At 41.4% G+C, this 16,342-nt stretch overlaps 1 protein-coding gene across 1 annotated transcript in view; it reads left to right on the forward strand.

Moving 5' to 3' along the window:
* Positions 1-16,342, forward strand: part of GPAT3 (glycerol-3-phosphate acyltransferase 3) — a 1,164,625-nt gene that overhangs the window by 552,386 nt on the left and 595,897 nt on the right. The window contains exon 4 of the mRNA XM_044059343.1: positions 3,047-3,121. Within this exon, the coding sequence (XP_043915278.1) occupies positions 3,047-3,121 (75 nt within the window). The remainder of the gene's footprint in view (positions 1-3,046; positions 3,122-16,342) is intronic.

Consider the following 16,342-nt stretch of genomic DNA (forward strand, 5'->3'; position numbering starts at 1 on the left):
GCAGGGGGGCTTGCCCTCCCTGCCTACACTAGTCATGTAAGTTCCGTTTTTTTTTTTTATTTATTATATGTTCGTTGTTTGAAAATTCAAACATTTAAATTCGATTTAACATTCAAAGTTTTCAAACTTCGAACATATAATATAGACCCAGTCATCTCACCACAAATTAGATGTTTGAATCTTGAGAATGCTGCATACCTGCAGCCCCATGATACCCTGCCTTTGGGAGCTCCTTCTTTTTATGTTCTCTCTTATCTTTGCATGTTTTTCAGTAGTCTGGGTAGGAGAATATTTTATTTTTAGGCTTATCCAAGAACCCTTCTACAGGCCAGGAATGGCAGACATTTGTTGGTGATGTATGTTTGTATAGTCTTTACAAAACAAAATAAATAAATAAACAAAAAAAAGATGAACTGTTGTTCTTTTTCTACCAAGCATTGTGTGTCATCTTTGGAGTAGAGAGGAGACTAACCCCACTCTGGGTGTGTCACGAAATGGACAGTTGTCTGCTTTTATCAAATTTACTATAGCAGTAATTTCAGTATTCAGATATCTGTGTTATGGTCTGTTGATTGTAAACCATACTTTCATTAGCCAAATAATATTTTTATACTTTGACTTTTAGTATGATCTATTTTATATCAACACTTTTCTTTCACTACTGACGATTGAAACTAGGGGAAAGTCAACTCCATTTCTTCTTGCTAGAAAAATTAATGGCATCGAATAGGTCGTACTTGCTTTTTATTGACAGCTGTTTGTAATGTATAAGATAAGTTTGTAGTTTGCACATTTTCTCTTTACTAAAAACCTGGAAGATCTTAGAGGTCATGACAGAAACAGTTGCCTCAGTAGCTGTGTTAAAAGGGATATTTTTGATGTCTGTAAGGCCACCACTTGGAAAATAGTGCACTTTATTTTAATGTAAACCCCTATTCTACAAGAGTGTAGGTCTAACTCTTGTTAGCTATGCCACAGGAAGCCCTCCTGTTTATTAGTTGTGCCTTTCATGTGGTCCCAAGTATGAGAAGGCAGAAGGATGGTAGTGTAGCTTGGGTTCCTATTACATTATCGATGTTCTGAAACTCCGAACACCATAAGGTCAAAACCTTATGTTTGAAGTTTCAGAACTTCGATTAAATAAAAAAAAAAAGAAAAGAAATAAAGTCTTGCAAGCAAGGGGGCAAGCCCCCCCTAAACCTCCCACACCCCTGCTCTTTAAATATACCAACTCTGAGATCACAGCAGAGTGCGGAAAGGAAAGATTTCCCTTTACGGCACTGTAGTGCGATCTCGGAGTTGGTATATTTAAAGAGCGGAAGTGCAGGGGGGCAAGCCCCCCTGCTTACAAGTATTACACTGTTTGTTGGTTTTTATTTTTGTTCAAAATTATAAAACTTCGAACATACAAATTCGATCTTGTAGTGTTCGAAGTTTTATAGTTTTGACAACGTAATAGGAACCCGTGTAGCTTGATGTGTAGGAATTTGAAAGAAATATTGGTTGTCTGTTGAAATCATCTTGTTTATTCTTCACATTAATGTTTGTGTCTAACTGCTTTACCAGAACATAGATCCCTTGTGAGCCTTGCTGTGTGTCCTGTATGGCAATTAACCTTTGGTGTAATGGGAATCTTGAAGCCTTCAAACAGATAGTGACATAATTCCAGAAGGATGGAATAATGTGGTATGAGTGATGGAACCTAAAGGTTAAGGTTTGATGCTGAACTTTGTGCCTAGCATTCTTAGGGGAATTTTTGCCTTTTGTTTTTGGTCTGACTCTTGTAAAAGCTGTGGTTTTCTGGCAAATCATGAAAAATTGGAGACATTAAATGAAATGTATAAATTTGTAAAAAAAAAAAAAAAATATATATATATATATATATATATATATATAGATAATTGAGCTTCAGACTTCACATCCTTCAGAAAATGCTAATACAAAACCTGTTATTGTACCAACTTTCTAAGTTTATGAGAGCAATTTTTAACTCTGTCCCTATTTTTGGGCCTTTTTCATCCATTACTTTTGGTTTTGTTCCTGATTCATACTTGTTTTATTTTTGCTAATGACTGCTTCTGCAACTGTTGTGGTCTGAGTAGAAGAGTGTATCTGCCCAAATATGCCTGGGTGAAAGGTGACACAACACAAAAAGATTATTGTTACAAGTCAGTAATGCTTCGTTGCTCATTGGGGGGAGTAGTTCTTTCCAGATCCCCCAGCTTCATTGCTCATTTAGGAAGAAAAAAAAAGTTCTTTCCAGATTCCAGCTCCATCCTCCTTAGCTGATATCATCTGTTAGCCTCTTCAGTTAGCATGTCTGCTGCCTTAATTTATCCATAAACCTCATTTTTTTCATTACATATAATGCATTTATGCATACTGTGGTGGTGGTGCTGCGGTAGCGTTGTCGCCTCACAGTAAGACGTTGTCCTGTTCGATTCTCAGCAAGAGCGTCTTCTGTGTGGAGACATGCGTGAATGGGCATACCTTCGTTAAAGGTTGTGCATCATGGCCGGCAACTTGGCACATAAAAAAAAAATCTACCGCCAATCATTAGCGGACCGGAGTTCCGCTGTTGTGACCCCTAACCGGGAAAAACCGAAAGACACAAAAATAATGAATTTATGCATGGTTGCCAAAGCAGTATGTGCTTATAATGTTAAAGTATGGAGGTGATAGATCACCATCTTTTAACATGAACCTTTGGGAATGGTGATTTTAAAATGTATGGAAAGGTTAGGACATTTTTTTCTGTTAGGTTGTTTTTGTTAAGAAAAATAATGCATCTTCAGATAAGTCTAGCACAAATGTTTGTACTTCAGCATTTTACCATGTAGTTCTTCTAGTGAGGTGTTTCAGCCACTAACTGAAGCTTATCCATAATATTACTTAAAAGTGAGAGCACTTGCCAGTCTTTGAATACGTGTTTTTGTAAGTTTTCTTGCTGGTTTTAATTGTCTGTAAAGTACTTTGTGGGTTATGCTTGTTGCATCTCTTTTGTCACTACACTGTATTAACTATGTCTTTTTGCTTTGTTTTGTAGTATTACTCTGGCTTCTATCGGGCTTAGCTGGCTTGTTATTGGAACTACCCTAGTAGGCCAGTTACCAGAGAGCAGGTAACCACTTCATCATCTTGTAGCATTTTCAGGGTACAGATTATGATTGTTTGCAGTACTCCGCAACAGCTGTGAGTAAACATAATCCCACAGAAAGTGTCCGATATCTTTATAGCTGTATAGTTGGAAGGAGTCAGTGTTACATATAACTGGACACTGCTTAGCAGAAAGCCATTTTTTTGTTTACATTTGCACATTCGCTTTCATGTTTTGATGGCTGCGAGTCAGCAAAAAAGCAAGTATGTTTTGTAACAATCTAAGGAAAGTTGATGTATTTTACACATCACATGGAAGTTACTTATGTAATTTTCCTTTTTTTAAATGTTTTTTTTTTTTTACTTAATTTTTTGTCCAGTGATTTTTTTTATTTTCTTAGTCAATCTTCAGTAATGTTGTCATTTTCAAAATTATTCTGATAAACCCTGGAATGAGATTTTTTTTTCAAAATAAATATGCAGTGTATTTACATTACATTTTCTTTGCAATGAGCAAATAACTTCAAGGAGTACATTTTTATTTTATTTCATATTTTGTTAACCCTTCTGGGCAATGCCCATCTTCAGAGAGGATCCAGGTTGTAGCATATCAAAAATGTGTAATACGCAGTATAAATTTACAGAAATCGCAATCAATATTATGAAAACAATATTAATGTGATTCAAATGTTAATGGTTATTAATATGTTCTTATTGTCTAATTTAAAGTGGATGGGTAGGAAGGGGTGGATTAGTAAGGGTGAAATGTAACAAAGGATAAGAGAAGGAATAGAGTAAATTAGTGATGAATAAGTGATAGATTTGCAAGTAGAAGAAGAGATTAGTGCAGAATGCTAAATTGTGAAATAGGGAAAAAAAGTATAGTAGTGGTGATGTTATTAAAACTGCTTTTACACTTAACAGTAACGTTGGCATTACCCATGTTGCTTTTGTCTTATTTTACATGTTACAGGCATATTTGATGTGTGCTAGTTTTTCTCTCGTTATACAAATCCTCCAAAGAAGATGAAAGAAGACCTCTGCTACTCATTAAATAAATCTGATAGTTATAGGTAGCCCTTAATGTAGCTTGCCTTTCTTCTTCAGCATCCCACATCATCCGTTTGGTTGAAAGTTCTTAATCAGTACGCTCTAACCTCCTCCTCTTTAGGTTATATGTGGGTCTTCCCCCTTCTGTCTCACACACACACACACACACACACACACACACACACACACACACACACACACACACACATATATCTATATATGTATGTATGTGCATCTATCTATATCTATACTACTATGTCTATACATGTATATAAATGTGGGTATTTTTTCCCTAAACCAAAATGTAACCTTCTGGTTAATCTGCCAGTTCTTCTTATCTTCAGCCTGCTGTTGTCATCTTGCTATAGTTATATGCCCATAAGCCCTTTACATTTAACATATTGATATTCTTTTCTGTACTAATATGTCATTGCTGTTTTTTTTTTCCAGATGTGGTCAGCAACATCTTTTTAGAGTTCACTGTCTTTGCTGTATGATTTAGTGCTGTACCGAATGTAACCACACTACTTACACTGCATGGCACATTGAGTTTGTGATCTCTGCTGGAAATTATCCCGAGTCTTCTGTGCATCCCTTTAACCATAATGTGAACATTATCCTCGGATTTCCCATGACATCAACTCCCTGCTCATGAACTGGTGTGGTGTAACCCCGCAGCCCTTTATTAAGTGGTGGTTCTGCTTTTTGCCTGTCATGCTGGCTGTGCAGAGTTGTACTGAAGGAATTTGTGGTTAATTTTTATTTCATCTCTGAAGAATGTTTGTAGAATTTTGAGGGATCCTTTCACTGCTTGTTTTGTCTCATTGTTATTTTGAGGATTTTTGTTTTATATTAACGCCCCAATTACCTCAAAAGCAGTGCTGATCTTTGTGGGTGATCATGTCATCAGTTTGTACTTCGAGAATTTGGTCATGAGTCAAGTCAGTCATGCTAAAGATATTTTTTGCAGTGCTCCAGAGACCAGAGATCATCAACTGAAAAGATAAGAGCCAGTTTTTAAAATTCATTCACTAACCAGATGTACTGAGAGCCACCATGAAGTGTCCTCATTAAGAAAGTAAACATAAACAGAAATACGCATAATGATTTTTATCTAAAAATATGTATTTTCAGATGTTAACCAGTAGTTTGTATATAAACATTTTAACAATGCAAATCTGTTTTATAAATACTGCTGTTAGGGCATCATGTTTAATTCATCACAGAGCCACAAAGGACTGCCAAAGAGCCTTGTGTAGCTCCAGCACCACGTGATGCAGACCTTTGTTCTAGACAATATACTGAATGAGACGTAATGTACTGTTTGGGCTGCCAGTAGCTTACTCACTTTCATCTTTGTTCAATTTTATTATTGATTCAGTCCCTCGTTATTTCTGGCATAATTTTATTTTTCAAACTTGAATTTTTTTTTTTTTTTATTATAGTAGAAGTAAATAATTAAGTGGAAGAGGTGAAGCTGAGATGTAAGATATGGAAGGGGAGGGGGTGCTTTGCAAATGGAAAAAGCAGTTTAATGTTTCAGTTCTTAAATTTAGTGAAGAAAAATTACAAAGGTTCATACTGATAAGGTTGCATGTGCTAGTTGTGATGCCTTCATTTGGTTTGTACACATCTCTGTGGTATTCATCAGTTGTATCACAGTATTTTATTCTTTAAAGAGAGGTCGGCATCTTGTATTTCATTTAAAGATGATGCATTTTCTAGCAAATGCATCATTTAAAGGTGATCTCCTGAAATGTCCATGTAAGGTTGAACTGTGGGTTTGAAGCTAGTGAAGGGACGGATGACTACTGTAATAACCATTCACCTGAGAAGCAGTGACTAAGCAGTGTTGATTCCTTGACATTGTGAAGCTTGTACCTACCTGTCATGTCAAACTAAGAGATGAAGATGAATGGAACACTCCCGACAAATGTGAGGAAGATGGAAGTATCTTTGAAGGAGGTTCTGTGCTGGAATACAGCAGACTGGTAAAAGATGGTGTTGTGATGATGTAGGATCTTTAAATTCCTGTTATAGAAGAGAATTAATAGATTTCTAGTAGATGAAGAAGGTTCTATTATTGAGATGTCCTTCTATTATTACTGTTACAGTATTCTTCACTGTAGGGATCTCCTGCCAAGGATAGTCCAACATCCGACCAGTATACTAAAGCCTTTAGCTCTTGTATGCGCCGTGTGTCACATGTATGCTTCCTGTTCAGGATGTATGGCATAAAGATGACATACAAGTACAGTTAACCAGAACTTTTTGCCACCAGTCAGAACTCCATTATCACCTATTGGTCTGAATGCTGTTTGCTTTGCTGAATACCTAGCAGTCAGATAAGTGCCCCATTAGGGTCTTTTTTTCTTTTGGTCTTGTTCTTTTTGGTTACCTAGAGTTCATGTTATCCAAGAAGGCAAAATGTCAGTTTGGGAGGCATTCCCCATAAGGATCATGACAGAATCTTTGTCTGGGTGCTTCCCATGACCATATATCCAGTAGCATTTGTAAAGTGTTTGTGCCTAAGATTGTTAGAAGCTGGTTGTTTTCCCTGGTCATCTGACTCAAGAACTGGAGGCTTAAATTTTTAGCCCAGGACAGTATTTCAGAATTTTCTAACCTCGAGGTACTGTTAAGTAAGAAGAAGTTCAAGAAATCTCGGATGGATTCTTTGGCTGTCCAGCCTCCACCAGACATTTCTATAGAAGAGGGTGATAACACTGTAGGCCATCTGCTGTCTACATCAGATTTCTCCGGCACGACCCTGTTGGAGGCTGGCATAGATCCTCCTTTCACATGTTCTCTTAGGCTTTGCAGGCATCTGCTCCAGATGTCAAAGGGGAACCACAGTTGATTATGTCAGAGGCCCTTAGAGGGATTCTGTAGATTTCTGGTTAAGGTAGAGGTTCCGGGTAATCTTACTGAATCTTTTCAAGGGTTGGAATGTCCAGTGTTTGTTAGGGCTGATGCCCCTACTAAGAAAAAATGAAAAATGCCTTGAGGATCCTCCTAAGGAATGGCAGAAGTATACTTAAGGCTTGTTTAATGCCTTAATGGTCCTGAAGCTTCCCTGAGGGGTTTCTGTGCATACTCCCCCATGGACTCTTTCCAGACGGACTAGGGAACTCAATTCCTCAGATGAGGATTCAGAGTCTGATGACTCTTTGTTGTACTCTTCCCAGATGTCTTTGCCTTTGGCTTATGGTTGTAATGAAGAAGGGTCCATTAGTCTTCAGCCTCCATTTGGGAATTGTCTTTTGGAGACACTATAGCTAGAATGATGGGATACTTTAAGCAGGATTCGTCTCATGTGTCCGATACCCAGAAAAGGTATTTATGAGCTGCATCAGGTGGACCCTCCTAAACTTTCCTCAGTACATCCTGTGTTGGCTGCTTTGTTAGACACTTTTATATCTGCTTCTATGTCTCTTGAAATCAGCCTTCTGTTCCAAAGATACCTGGCAGGCTTATAAAGTTCCTGAAGATTACCCGTTCTTATTTAAGTGTCATCCTGCTGACCCTGCTGTGGTGTCAGTCTCCTGACAAAACCTAATGCCTTCAGATGAGGATAGCATGGCAGTGGATATAATTGGTAAGGTTTATACTGCTTCTTCTTTGGCCTTTTGGGCCATCAGTTACCAGACCCACATGACCAGATATGCTCTGGCCTTGATTGCCTAGGCTTGTTGGGTTGTTTCCAACCTCCCTGATTCTGAAGCAGAATCTTCTTTTCCATCTATTTTGGGTTCTACCTTTCAGATGGCATGTCACTCTTCTTCTTCTTTCGGCTTTTTCCCGGTAAGGGGTCGCCACAGCGGAACTCCAGTCCGCTAATGATTGGCAGTAGATTTTTTTACGAAACGCCGAGGTGCCAACTCGACACCCAAACTTCAACGAAGGCACGCCCATTTACACACGCATGTCTTTCGAACGCTACCCAACTGCTGTGAGGACATGCAGACTCCACACAGGAGGCACTCCCAAGCCAAGCTATCAGGTGTAATTATCATGCTGTTGATCCTTCTTTCAGTGCTGCTGCCTTTGGGTCTGCCATATTATTCTTGCCTTTGTCTGCAGTCCTTATCTGAAGACATTAATGTCAAGTTGCTGGATGCTCCTTTAGATAATAAAAATCTCTTTGACAGGAAGGTGGTAGTCAAGCTCCTCCTGCTAAATCTTCTCAGGCTCCTGTGGCTGAGATGCCTTTTTTGTCTGACAAGCCTTCTTCTTTTTGACATCTTATTCCTTCTTCCCCTTGGTCAGGTCCCTTTGTCTGTCCCTCTTTCTTGCAAACTGGTGATTAATCACCTTAAATTCTTGAGTTCTGTCCATTATCCGTCTATTCCTCCTTATTCAGGGATTTCCCAACCTCCTCTAGAGCAGCTTCCTCATTTCCCAGATGTTCTTGGGTCCCTGGTGGTCAAGGGAACTATTCAGCCTGTCCCACCTTCCCAAGTGGGAAAGGGATTTTACTCTAGAATGTTCCTGGTTCCTCAGAAGGAGGTCAGTTGGAGACTTATTCAGGATCTGTTCTTGTTCAATACCTTTCTCAAGGTCCCTTCTTTATAGATGTTTACTCTTCTAACCATGTTTCTGTTGTACTATCCCAAGCTTTTCTTGTGTCCTTGTTCTGAAGGATGCTTACCTTAATATTCCTATTCACCCTCTTTTCAGGAAGTTTTCACATTTCTCTGTTTCTTCCTTTGATTTTTCAGTTCTCTGCTTGCCCTTTGGCCTTTCTACTGCCCCAAGGGTATTCACAAAATACCCAGATCATGTGATTGCCTTTTGCAGACTTCAAGGCCTTTAGAGTTTTTCCTTACCTAGATGACTTGTTACTTCAGGCTCTTTCTCTCATTTGCCTGTTACAGGATCTGGAGTTCGTAACCTCTTTCCTCCAAAGTCTGGGGTTCACTATCAACTTTCAAAAGTTTGCCCTGACTCCTCAGTATCATGTGGATCTGAGTTGCAGGACTTGCACAGTGCCAGTGTTGGCCTCTCTTCTTCCTCCAAAAGTTCTGTCCTTGATAGCTTTCTTTCAGTCTCTTCTTCCTCTGCCTGCTATTCCAGCCAGAGAATTTCTTCAAGCCCTGAGATTCATAGTCTCTTCTAGACCAGTGCTGCCTCTTGCCAGGCTGCACATGTGGAAGCTTTAATGGTACCTCAAGTCAGTTTGGCTCCAGCATTGCCACCCTCTAGATTTCAATATTCCTGTGCTTCCCTGTTGAAGCAGGAATTTGAGTGGTGGATTCAGCAGCTTACCTTCAAACCAGGCCTGACCTTTCAGTCTCTGGTTTCTTCTCGAGAGCTATTCTTCGATGCTTCAGATACGTGGTAGGGGATTTCCTGTGGTCACCTGAAAGTTCAAGGTCTTTGCCCCCCCCATCAGAAGTCAGATCATATCAACATCAAAGAGATAAGAGCCCTGGTTCTGGCGCTTCAGGCTTTTCACCCCATGCTCTCTCCAGGCCCTCTGAAGGTTTACATGAACACCACAGTGATATGGTATGTCAACAAGTAGGGGAGCATAAAGTCTTAACTTCTTTGCAAGCTGGCTCTTCAGGCTTGGGATCTGACTCAGTTGTCAGTTAAATCTTCAGGCAGTGTATATTCTCTCAGAGCGCAGTCTAGTGGCAGATGCTTTGAGCAGGTTAAAAACACAGGCTCAGTAATTGATACTTAATAGAGACATGTTTCTGGACATAGTCCATTAGTGGGGTATTCCTCAGGTAAATAGTTTCGCCCTCCCTTCTGAACAAGTAGCTCCCTCTATTTTGTTCCAGAGTGCCATGCCTTCTAGTGTGGAAGACAGGCGCCCTTTCTTTTCTTTGGAAGGGGATGTCTCTCTATGCCTTCCTCCCCTTTCCTTGCTTCCAAATTTCCCATAGAAGATTCAGCTGGACTCCCCAAAAATTTTGTAGCGGCTCCCTTTTGGCCGGGATAGCACTGGATGTTCTTCGTGTTTCGCTGTTGCAGTTATTACATTTGGGTTATCTGCTTGCAGTAGCCCTCAGTCGACCTGATTAACAACGTCTTGGGTCCTGCATCGGTTGCTGTCCTCTCTTCCATGACTTCAGGTCGTCAGGGGTATAAGACATGCAGCCGATGCCATTACATCAGTCTTTCTTGCCGTGCGGTGCCTGAAGCAGAAGCAGTTCGCAAGTGTCGGTTGGCCAACTCCTGAAATTTTCGTTTTCGAGTTTCAGAACCAAAGTCTTCAACTAAAGCTAAGTACCCTGTTGGGGAAACTTTTTCTTGCTCCTTACTGATGTCAGTAAAAGTTAATAATTGCATTACTTGTGGAAAGCAAATACCTCATAAAGATTTAAATTCGTACTGTATTCCTTGCCTAGGCCCTGACCATGACGTACCCTGCTGTCACTTTTGTGCTTTATTTAAACAGCGCACTACCCGCCGTCGGTATATTTTCACTTCTAAATATTTCAGTTCTCAGTTTAATTATCCAGAAATGTCATCGGTTAGCCATCCGACTACCGGGATTCTGAAAAAACACAAAGATAAAGACAGAGACAGGCCGCTGAGGTACAAAGCTGCCGACGACGCTTCTCCTATGCCAGTACTCAGACACTTTCACAGTCCCTAATACCCGCTACTTCTGACTCGCAGGGGTCTACTGAGACCCATTTGGAGTCCGGTATGCCGCGGGATGCTTCAACTGTGGAACCTGCGGATGTCTCTACCTTGGATGGGTCCGGAGCCGCTGTGCAGGCACCGGCTTCTGAGGGTGTATTCAGGCCTATGGACTTGCATATTAAACTGACGCCTCCTCCTTCATTTAGGCCAAAATCTCGAACCATGCCTAAGAAACTGATGCCTAGGCTGCATGCTCAGACCGCTATGCCTAAAAAACAAATTATAAGAGTGGCTGAAGATCTTATAACTCTAATCAGGGGAAGCCAACCTCCCCCTTCTAAGAGACCTAGGACTGAAGTTGTTTATGAATCTTCTGAACGGGGTTCTGATTTTTCTGATGATCTGGATTCGCCCTTATCTACTTGTGAGGTTTCTGATGCAAAGGACACTATTCCCTCTGCTTCCCCTCCAGAGGATTTTTCTTTTGGTGAAACCTTACATAGTCTAAGGGAGCATTTCCACTGGGAAAGCCAGGATTTTTCTGATTCAAAAAAGAGACTTAGGGATGTATTACTCCTGCCTCAGCATAGGCCATTAGCCATCCCTCCTGTACTAGACATTGTTGATGTTGCCTTTTCATAATCTAGCTTGGCCCTGATTCTTTGCCTCCTGCTCCCAGAAAACCTGACAGATATTACAGGGTTCCTGATTCTCACAAGTTCCTTTTTAAAAATCCTATTGCGGATCCAGAGACTATTTTACAGGGACCCAAAGGCATTAAGGCTTCTACCCCCTGTGATAGAGACTCCAGGGTGCTGGATAGATGGGGTAGGAAAGTTTACACTTCTGCAACCTTGGCCATTAGGGCTTTAAACTGTCAGTTTCATATATTAAAGTATCAACAACATGTTATTGGATTGCTTAAACAGAAAATGATGATAATTCCTGACTGCGCTGAAAATAAAGAATTACAGGATTTAATGCATTCTGCTGAACAGGTTGGAAAACATACTTTACAATGTGGATTTGATTCATTAGAGGCCTCTTGCAGGGCTGCTGTTACTGGGTCTGTGCTCAGAAGGCATGCTTGGCTTAAGGAGCAATCTTTGCCTGATCATGTTAAAGCTAAATTGTTGGATGCTCCCTTAAATCAGGACCGCCTGGCAACAAGGCTGAGGAAGGTCTTAAAAAGACGGAAGATAAAGCTAAATCTATGCAGACTGTTAAAAGATTTCTTACAAGTTCAGCCTCTTAGATTTAGTAGGCACTGGCCCTCTAAAAATTGGTCCTTTCCAGCCCCCTCCAGATCTTCTCAAGCCAAACCCAGACACAGCAGAAACCCGACGTTTCAATCTCAAGGGACACAAAAGACTAGGCAGTGGGGGGTTTCCGCACCCAAACATGGGAGCAGTAAGACCCCCCCCCTATGGAAAACCGTCTCAATGATTTGCCTTTAAAACTTCCAAGCACATCTCAACTGAATGCTCCTTTAAGCGATAAGATTGGTCTGCAGGCCAAAAACTGGGAACTCATTACCCAGGACAAATGGGTTTTAAATATAGTGTCCCAAGGATACATATTTCATTTCCTAATGTTACCAACACCAAGCGGGTGGCCAGATCTACCCCCAAGTCAGTGGACAGAGGCCCAAAATCAGGTACTCTCTCTCTTAAACATGGGGGGGCTATTCATTTGGTACCAGAAGAGGATAAGGGACAAGGTTTCTATTCGAGACCTTTCCTGGTACCCAGAAAAGGCAATGCATGGCGTCCTATCCTGGACCTTTCTATTCTAAACACCTTTCTGGTGATTCCAAAATTCTAAATGCTGACTCTTCACCAGCTGCTTCCTATGCTAGGCAAGGATGCATGGTTGACAACACTAGACTTAAAAGAAGCATACCTGCACATCCCTGTCAGGGAGTCTTGCAGAAGATACCTACACTTCAAAGCAGGCTACATGCATTATCAATTCTCTGCACTGCCCTTTGGCTTATCTACTGCGCCCAGGGTATTCACAAAGTGCCTAGCTCCAGTCATTGCATTTTGCAGTTAAAGAAATATTCAGATATACCCATACCTGGACGATTGTCTAATTCAGGCAGAAAGCAAGGACATTCTTTTAAATCATCTGGTCTTTGTTCAAAGGGTACTGACTTGTCTGGGGTTCACCATAAATGAAAAGAAATTCCACCTGTTACCCTGTCAACAAATTATATCCATGGGAGAAAGCTTGAATACAACTTGATGGCTTCCCTTACGCCAGAGAAACGGATACATTTGACAACTTCAAACAAGTGGCCACGAAAACCCAGCTATCTGCAAGGCAAATACTGCAAGCCTTGGGGTTCATGGCCTCCTGCATTCTTCTAATTCCATATGCAAGGCTGCATATGAGGAAACTACAGTGGTATCTCAAATGCCTATGGTGTCAACATTCACAGGATCTAGAAGCAAGGATTTCTATCATACCTTGCCTACGCCTAGAGTTCCTTTGGTGGGCAGAGGCCTGCCACCAAAACAGGGGACTACCATTCACATTACCTCCTGCCGCACAAATCTTAACAAGAGATGCATCAGACTGTGCATGGGGGGCTCACCTGGCAGGGAAGTGAATTCAGGGTAAATGGAACCCAAGTCAAATGCACCTGCACATAAATCAAAAGGAAATGTTAGCTGTAAGAATGCTGTGACAGCCTTCAAGGACCACATTCTTCCAGGACAACTAATGGTAAAGACGGACAACACCACTGTCATGCGGTACATAAACAAGCGGGGGTTACACATTGTTATCCCCTCTGCAGACTAGCCATGGCATTGTGGAACACAGCCTTGAGCTACCAAGTGAATCTACAAGCTCAGTTCCTGCCAGGAATACTAAATACACTGGCAGACAGACTAAGCAGAAACCTCATGGACCCACACGAGTGGAAACTGGAACCAAAGATTTTCAATATGTTGACAAGCAAATGTGGGAGCCCAGATATAGACCTGTTTGCCTCCCCCCAGAACCATCAACTGGACAAATTTTGCACAAGGATTCCCCACAAGCTAGCTTGGAAAGTGGATGCTCTATCCTTCAATTGGAAAAACCTATCAGTTTATGCCTTTCCTCCTCTGCTTCTGCTCACCAAGGTACTACTAAAGATCAAACAGGACAAGCCAAGGATGATTTTAATTGCACCAGACTGGCCTTGCCAACACTGGTACCCACTCTTGTGCAGTGTGTCACGCTTGGCTCTATGGCACCTGCCTCAGACTCCATCCCTGTTGTCCCAGCAGGAGAACCATATTCTGCACCCACAGCTGCAAACCCTGAACCTAGCAGCCTGGCTAATTACCTAATCTCTCCTTTACCATCCCTCAGTAATTCAGTGATAGATATCATTTTAGAGGCAAGGAGGCCTAGTACTAGAAAATCTTATGCTGCAAAATGGAAAGGATTCTTTGCTTGGAACCAGTCTCAAGAAATGAATGCAGCAGTGCCCAATTTACCTAAGATTCTACAATACTTTACTGAGATGCTTCATAAGGGCTTGTGTTTTTCCTCCATCAAAATTCATGCCTCAGCCATTTCAGCTCATTATAGCACAGAACCTCCCCTCTTCTCTCACCCACTGCTCAAGCAGTTCATCAGAGGGCCTAAAAATTTAAGGCCACACAGAAGAGCTCCAACTCAAGCCTGGGATCTTAATTTTGTCTTTGAGAAACTCAATCTTCCTCCTTTCGAGCCAGCTGCTACTGCAGATTTAAAATTTCTTTCCTGGAAAACAGCTTTCCTTTTGGCAATCACTTCTGCAAGAGGCCCTTATGGCAGTGAAACCTTTCATCATCTTTCATGCGGACAAGGTGTCCCTCAATACCAATCCCTCCTTCATGCCCAAGGTGGTATCCAGTGTGGCTCTTAGTCTATTCATTTGCCTACCTTCTTTCCTAACCCACAGAACAAAGGTGAACCGATTCTGCACTCTCTAGATGTGCACAGACAGCTTAGATTCTACTTGGTCAGGACTAAACCTCAAAGGAAATCTGAAAAACTGCTGGTGGCATTTGCTGCAGGGAAAGAGGGGAAAGCTATTTCAAAACAAACCATTTCAAAATGGATAGGCCACTGCATTCATTTCTGCTATAAGCACCATGAAAAACCTATCCCACAAGGCATCAAACCCCATTCAACCAGGGCTGCATCTACCTCTACAGCCTTTCTCAGGGGTGTCCCTACTAGGGACATCCTAGAAGCTGCTACCTGGAGTTCTGTACATACTTTCACCAAGCATTATCATTTGCCTATTTTCTCTATATCCAGGGCTGGTCCTAATTCTATTTAAATTCCTCCTCCCAACCTTAGCTTTGGGAAACTACCCAAATGTAATGACTGCAACAGTGAAACACGAAGAACATAGTACAGTTGTGTACACTTAACATAAATGTAGATGTTCGAGTGTATTCACTGTTGCAGTCCTGGTTACCCTCCCTCCAGCCCCCTTTTCTTCCTTTGGCTATACCTCTACTCTCACTTACTATGCTCTAAAAGCTTTTTGGTGCATTTGCTTTTCTGTTGGAGGTATATCCTTGTATTTATAGATTTAATTGCTTCCTCTTGGGGGGGGCACCTGACATCTGGGGGCAAGAAAAACTGATGTAATGGCGTCTGCTGCATGTTTTATACCCCTGACGACCTGACGTCATAGAAGAAGGGACAGCAACCGATGCAGGACCCAAGACATAGTTAATCAGGCTAACAGAGGGCTACTGCAAGCATATAACCCAAATGTAATGACTGCAACAGTGAATACACTCTAACGTCTACATTTATGGTAAGTGTACGCAACTGTACTTTCCCCATCTTAATGCATGTGGCCTGGGGCAGTCACCACAAAACACCTTGTGGGTTGGATCACCTTACACAGGACAAGGGATCACTCCTCCATCCTCACATTCCCACTCGTTACCGGATACTGTGGGTGGTAGGGTTTTGCACCCTTTTAGTCACCGATTTCCTGAAGATTTGCTTAGGGTTTTACAGGAGGCAATGAAACCTGCAACCAGAAAGTCTTGTGTATCCCAATGGAAGAGATTTTCTGTCTGGTGCCATGCTCATAACCAAGACCCTTTTTCAGTGGGGATACCTCTGGTTCTTTCCAAATTGTGTGAGTTGCTGCAGTCTGCCTTGGTGTGTTCTTCAACAAAGGCCCATTTGTCAGCTATTTCTGCCTGTCTGTCCTTGAATCCTCCTTTGGCTTCTTGCTTTGAGGTCAAACAGTTTCTTAAAGACCTTCTGCATCTTAGGCCCCCAAGGAACCTCTTCTTCCTCCTTGGGACCTTAACTTTGCTTTAGAAAAAATGACCCAGGCTCATTTTGAGCATGCAGATTAAGCTTCTGTGCAACATAGTACCTGGAAGACTGTCTTATTTGCTTGTTCCTACTTCTGCTTGGAGGGATTCTGGGCTTCAAGCACTTATGGCCATCCCTCCTTTTTTTTTTTTTCCCAAAGGGATAAGGGTATCCCTTTTATAGTAATCCTTCTTTAATGTCAAGGTTGGTTAATGAGTTGTCTTTGAATCAGTCAATACAACACCCTTCCTTTTTTCCTTCT

The sequence above is a fragment of the Protopterus annectens genome, chromosome 17.part0, assembly GCF_019279795.1.
Source record: "Protopterus annectens isolate FY-2018-M chromosome 17.part0, PAN1.0, whole genome shotgun sequence".
Lineage (NCBI taxonomy): Eukaryota > Metazoa > Chordata > Ceratodontiformes > Protopteridae > Protopterus > Protopterus annectens.